The sequence below is a fragment of the Morus notabilis genome, unplaced genomic scaffold (genome assembly GCF_000414095.1).
Source record: "Morus notabilis unplaced genomic scaffold, ASM41409v2 Scaffold316, whole genome shotgun sequence".
Taxonomy (NCBI): domain Eukaryota; kingdom Viridiplantae; phylum Streptophyta; class Magnoliopsida; order Rosales; family Moraceae; genus Morus; species Morus notabilis.
Window position 1 is genome coordinate 52,375 of NW_010361512.1, and position 6,694 is coordinate 59,068.

The following is a 6,694-nucleotide window of genomic DNA, read 5'->3' on the forward strand; positions in this document are numbered from 1 at the left end:
ATGAAATTGTTGTTTCTTGAAGTGATTATGATATATATGATAGGGAAATTAGCTTTGGTTTTGTTTCTAACTTCTAATATGGTGTTAAGCTAGCAGGCAATCAAGTGTAAAACTCTTAAAAAAGTCATCCCCTCTTCTATATAGACAGTAGAAATTTTTTTTTCCCTTTTAAGCGTTATCTAATAAGTCAAAAACAGTCGTAACTTTTGAAGAAAAAAAAACAAAGAGAAATTAAAAATCAATACTAAATGTAGTGTTAATATTTGAGAAAAGTACTAGTTGTTTATAACTCATTTATATTGTTTTTTTAAAATGAGCTCAGCTATAAATACAGTTTCTCCCTTTTTCAGTTTTACATCCCATTCTCACCCTTCCAAGAGAATTCTTATAGTGTGAGAAATTTAGTTTCTCTAATTTTTCTTCTTTTGTGATGTGTTTCTCCTATTTACATGAGATAATAATTTTTATTGTTCTCTCCGTATAATTTAAAAAGAAAGTTATAATCCTCATTTTTCATAATACAATACTTTTATATTTATCTTGTAATTTTTATTCCGTCTCTTTTAAGAATTTTTCACATAAAATACTCTTTATCTATTTTATTTTATTTTTACTCATTTCTTATTTTACCGTTAAATTTGTCAAACATTTTTATCTTATCTTAATCTTAATCTTAACTATATTAAAAGAGACGACATAAGCTCTACTATTCATGTTTTGGCAGTCTAATTAGAAGAGACAATATAGGCTCTACTATTCATGTTTTGGAAGTCTAACGGGCCCTATTTGGTGCTTGCTATGCTTTTTTTTTTTTTCCTTTTCTTTTTGACTTTTTTTTTAAAGAAATGTTTTCTATACCCTTTTTGTGCTTTTTCTCTTTTTCCCTTTTTAACTCTTATATTTTTTTTCTTTTGTTTTCCATATTACAACATCTTTAATAAAATGTTATAATTAATATACTAATAATAAATTTAAAAGTTTACATAAAAAATACTCTCTAATATAGTACTATTTATTGTGTCAAATTCATCATATATATTATTTGATGGTAAATTTGTCAAATATAAAATATGGTAATTTTGACATTTGATTGATATTGGTTGATATATTTACGTCTTCATTTAAACCATCATCTAAACAGTTACAGAGTAGTCCATGCCACATTTTTGAAATGTACATTAGATGATGGTTTTTGTAAAAAACGTTGTCGTTTTCACATCGTGTATTGCTTTATTTATAGTAGGGTATATACAATCATATGAGGAGTCTATATTTAGAGTTAATCTCACTGTGCCCCCAAACTTTGCGATCATCCCTAAACTTTAAAAATTCTCACTTTATCCCGTGACTTTTAGATTAGTCCCATGTAAGCCTTTTTATAAGAATTTCGGGTTAAAATTAGACGTGAAGAAAAATATTAAGTGTGATAATGTGGTTTTTATCAGTTTGTTTTAAAAATATATTCAAACAAAAAGATTACATAACTGCATTACTCTATGCTTTTCTACGTGTTTTTAATAGAAATTCTAACAGAATTGTTAAGTGAGAACAATTCAAATTTTAAAGAATAAAGTGAGAATTTTAAAATTAAGTAAACATTTAGGGCACCAATAACAATAATTCTTATTTTTTTATGAAATAATAATCCTTATATTTAAATATAAAACTTGTCAATCTCTAAAATACAAATAAATTAGGATGTGCTCATTTGTACAATTCAAATTATAACTTGAATTGTGTATGTGAGAAAAATAATGTAGTAAAAAATTAAATTTTAATTTATATAAAATAAAATACTGTAACAATATAATTTTAGTCATTAAATGCTAAAATTAAACTAAACAATTACGAGATAAATACAAATTATTAAAAACTTTATCAATTATCCTTAAAACACCAAATTGCCGAATAAAGTCCTTTAGAATAAGTAGAGAATTTTAACAAATTAAGCCTGACAATGCCACTATACCATGTCCCCATCAGCCGCGCAATTCCTGAAAAAAGCATATTCTATTTGGGCAATCCTAATTCTACCCCAAAAAGGTCAAAACAAAATTCAGGATTAATTTGCTAATCACTCCTCACCCACTCATATTGCGCCACGTGTTGCCAAAAAAGCGTCAAATTCAAGAGCCACCAGAAGTGCTTTGTTCCGTGGTACATATAAGTGGCGACGCGAAGCCTCGGATCAATCTGAGAATTTCTCTCTCTCAAGAACTTCTCTCTCTTTTCAAACGCCTTTCCCTTCCGCAACCTTCCCAGGTAACTTTCTCTCTCTCCTCTCTTTCCTTTTTGTTTTTCAGTTGGAATTACAATTCTTTTGTTGTTGTTTGTGTTTGGTTCCCGAGAATCCGTGGGAAAATGATGGAAAGTTGGCGTCTTGGGAGTTGGGATGGAAGTCTAATTATTTGGAGATCTGGATGTGAATTTCGCAGAAACCGAACTTATTGTTACCTTTGTGCTTGAAGAGATCCGTTTTAGGAGAAACCGAACTTATTGTTACCTTTGTGTTTGAAGAGATCCGTTTTAGGAGATGTTGATTGTTAAAGTTTGGCGCTTTAATCTAGAGTTTATCTTGAAATCTGAATTGTCAATTCAATAGAGAAGAATAAGGAATTTTGCTTCGGGTCTCGGTTATTCTGGTCTGCCGAATTGATTTAGGTCAAGCATTGATATCATGGCAAATCGGTACTATTCATAGTTGGTTAATTTTCTGTTTTGTTTGTTTTCTGTTTTTTTGTTATGTTTCCCTTCCTTCAGCATGGAAATTTGTTTATCAGGGAATTATATTATTTGGCGCTTTTATCGCTCATTATTCACCTGGTGGTTTCCATTTTTTTTTTTTGGTTGTTGAAATAGAACCGCTTAAAAAATTTGTTCTTTTTTTTTTCTAAAATTCTTTTGCTGGATTTATTTAATTATTTATTCTTTTCTAGCTTGCAAAAATGTGTTACTCACTGCTCCGTTAGAGATTGTTACGGGCTTGGCATATCGCTTTGCATTGCGTATTAACTAGTTGAGGTGGTTGTGTTTGACTTTGGACTGCAGATTTGACAGCTTGATCTTCATGAATTCAAAAGCTACTGAAACATCCGTGGTTTCCTGTAATTCGGGAAACAACAGTGACCTCTGCTTCTTCTGGATTTTGTTTTGCTTGTTGCCGAAATTCTTGGGAACTCCTTTTGCATACGTCAGCTTCCTGTTGATTAAGGCCATTGATCGAAGCCCCTCTGCTTTTGAGGAGATTAACCTATAGCCACGATTGAACTGGCTATCCTTTCTGCAGTTTTGGAACCATAATATATACTTGGCAACATGGTTTCCTCTCAGCTTTCTGGTTTGGCGAAGAACGGCTATTGTACACCACTTCAGACCCAGTTTCTGTTTCTGAAGAACCCCATGGATTCTGTAGTTTCAGATCATGTTGAACTAGATTTCTCTGATGTATTTGGTCCTGTATCTGTTCAGGCACCGAAAGAAGTAATTTATGGTGATTCAGATCTCTCTGTCATTGTTGAAGAGTCGAATGAGATTGTGTATGATGACCCAGTAGTAATTTTCAACCGCTCACATTCTCTGGTTGGCCCATCATCTTGTGTGAGTCAATCCTTGAAGCTCAGTAAGCTCACCATACACGAGACGGAGGACATAGATGAACACCTAAAGTGTGTCGATGGAAAGACGGCCAAGGGAATTCACGAACTCTCTAGTGACGATGGTTTCACTGAGAAATCTCCTCAGGAAGTTGATGGTGATTCCATGAAGGTCGAAACTGTGGGGATTGAAGATTTTGAGGTTTTGAAGGTGGTTGGCCAGGGTGCATTTGCAAAAGTATATCAAGTGAGGAAAAGGGGGACATCAGAAATATATGCAATGAAGGTTATGAGGAAGGACAAGATTATGGAGAAGAATCACGCTGAATACATGAAAGCTGAGAGGGATATATTAACTATTATAGACCATCCCTTCATTGTCCAACTCAGATACTCATTCCAAGTAATTTCTAACTCAACTTATTTAGCCCAATATGCTTCCCATATTCAAGTCTAGTCAATGTGTTTTTATTGGTTATTAATGTGTTCTGATGTATACAATTATGAAACTCTTGTGACTCTGAAATTGAACCATTGATGCTCAATTATGTCTGTAAGCAATCTATTAGAATTTATATATGCCCTTTTCGGCTTAAATTGTTTCTTACATTTGGAAACTTGACCAGTTTTGATATTAATTATTAGATAGGTAGCCAAAGTTTTTCACTGACCGCCCAAATGTGTCATTACAATATGTTGATGGCCAACATTATTGTGTAGAAGTCAGGAAACGCTTTAATAAGTTATCCCAACAATTTCTTATTGCTTTTTCAAAATGATTAGACGTGGACAATTGAAGAACAGTGCGCTAATTTTTAAGTTGAAAACGAAAGGAATGAATAAGAGTTCAGGGTTCAGTGTAAATTAGCTCTTTATTCTTTGGGTTAATCTCACAAATAGTCCCTGACGTTTAGCCCCAATCTTATTTTAGTCCTTAACTTTTTAAACATCACACAGTTGGTCCTTAAAGGTTTATTTTGTCCCTAAAGTTTTATTTTATTCCAGTTTCGGTCCTTCTATTAGTTTAGTGTTAAATATTTGACGGAATCTGTAGAAATTATGGACTAAAATTAGAAACATATAGGCTGTGTTTGAGTTGTTTTTGTTTTTGTTTTTCACGTTTTTCGAGAAAGAAAAAATGAAAACGGGAAAGAAACAGCGTTTGGCACAATTAAAGACGAAAAACGGAAATAAAAACGATTTTTTGGTTTAGTGTAAAATGGGAGAGAAATAAAAAACCACTTTTAGTCGTTTTTCATTTTTTGTTTCCGTTTTCTCCTCTCTCGAGTAGAGAGAAAGAGACATTAATGAATTTTTTTATAATGAAAACAATCTCTTGATAAAACTAACAAATGCATTTTCAAAAATGATTTCTGTTTGAGATTGAAAACGTTTTCATTTCCATTTTCATACAAAAAACAAAATCATTTTAGAACGAGTTCCAAACACACCCATAAAGTTTAGAGACTAAAACAATATAAAAAACCAAAAGTTAATTTCCACAGACAGACCCAAAATTTTAGATGTTTCTAATTTTGGACTCTAATTTACACATATTCTATCAAATTTTAACACTTAGTTGAAGGAAGGACCGAAATTGAAACAAAATAAAATCTCAAGGACCATCTATGTGACGTTTGAAAAGTCAGGGACTAAACTTCAGGGACCATTTGTGAAATTAATCCTGATTCTTTATCATGACAGACTACTGATTTGAGCTTACTCTTTTGCAGACTAAATATAGACTTTACCTTGTGTTGGATTTTGTTAATGGAGGTCACCTGTTCTTTCAGCTCTACCACCAAGGCCTTTTTAGGTAACCTTAAGTTTTAAATTCTATAGCACTTGAATCATTTTACATGTTCAATGGACGGACCTTAATATACAAGACTTTTCTTTTTTCTTTAATTTTTGCAGAGAGGATCTGGCACGTATATATGCAGCTGAGATTGTTTCTGCAGTTTCTCATCTCCACGCAAATGGCATAATGCATAGGGATCTTAAACCTGAAAATATCTTATTGGACGCAGACGGCCATGTACTGATCTATCTCTTTCTCACTTCTTCCGTCCATCTCCCCTCCCTCTGTCTAATTGTGCTGACTCTTAATGCAATGAGTAGTCAATGATGATTAGTGTAACTGACACAGTTATTAATATATTAGGCCATGTTGACTGACTTTGGGCTCGCTAAGCAATTCGAAGAGAATGAAAGGTCTAATTCCTTGTGCGGAACTGTAGAGTATATGTCACCTGAAATTGTTCTTGGAAAGGGCCACGATAAGGCTGCAGACTGGTGGAGCGTAGGAGTCCTATTATTTGAGATGCTTACTGGAAAGGTTTTGTGCTCTTCTTATTCCTGGATAATTTGTGCTATCTTTTTGAGAAATTCTGGAAGTACTAAAACTTGGCTGTTGCTCTTCAATTATTGGACCTAAGCACTTAATTTTCTTTTGAATGTTGTGAAGATGTTTATGCTCTCTTCTTTTTCTTGCCTTAGATAGAATAAACTTGCCTACGTTATATTTATTCTTTTAATGGTTTTTCCTGTCACTTTCTCTTTTGTGCATACTGTGTCCTTAACCTTTAGGTTTTCTATACTTTGCTAAATTGTATCCATATATGAATTTTGATATTCTATCTTACACACGATTGTGCTTTCTAAAATCTTGATCGTATATTATCGTGTGAATAAGATTGTATACATCAAAGAATCAACTTGTTATTTTGAGGATTTCAGATTATAACATGGTTTTATTATCAGATTCGCAGTTTCTGTCTTCTGACATGACATCATCTTTTTCCCTTGGCTTTTTCTTCTGCAGCCTCCTTTTACTGGAAGCAGGGAGAAGATTCAGCAGAAGATAGTGAAGGATAAGATCAAGTTGCCTACATACTTATCAAGTGAAGCACATTCTCTGTTGAAAGGGGTATTTATCTTTTTATTCACTTGATCATGGGTTTCTAATATTTTACTCGGTGTCTTTTAATTGGGGTTTTTGTGGGCCTCTTTGTTCATAATTTGAGAAAATTTGCTATTATGATTCTGCATGCTGTAGATTCAGTTGTCTACAACGTTATCTTCGTGTATTGTGCGCCGCC

At 32.9% G+C, this 6,694-nt stretch overlaps 1 protein-coding gene across 1 annotated transcript in view; it reads left to right on the forward strand.

Moving 5' to 3' along the window:
• Positions 1 to 2,168: 2,168 nt before the first annotated feature.
• Positions 2,169 to 6,694, forward strand: part of LOC21387728 (serine/threonine-protein kinase AtPK2/AtPK19) — a 5,303-nt gene continuing 777 nt past the window's right edge. The window contains exons 1-6 of the mRNA XM_010099719.2: positions 2,169 to 2,262; positions 3,049 to 3,996; positions 5,327 to 5,409; positions 5,511 to 5,631; positions 5,758 to 5,931; positions 6,418 to 6,522. Of these exons, the coding sequence (XP_010098021.1) occupies positions 3,316 to 3,996; positions 5,327 to 5,409; positions 5,511 to 5,631; positions 5,758 to 5,931; positions 6,418 to 6,522 (1,164 nt within the window). The 5' untranslated portion in view covers positions 2,169 to 2,262; positions 3,049 to 3,315. The remainder of the gene's footprint in view (positions 2,263 to 3,048; positions 3,997 to 5,326; positions 5,410 to 5,510; positions 5,632 to 5,757; positions 5,932 to 6,417; positions 6,523 to 6,694) is intronic.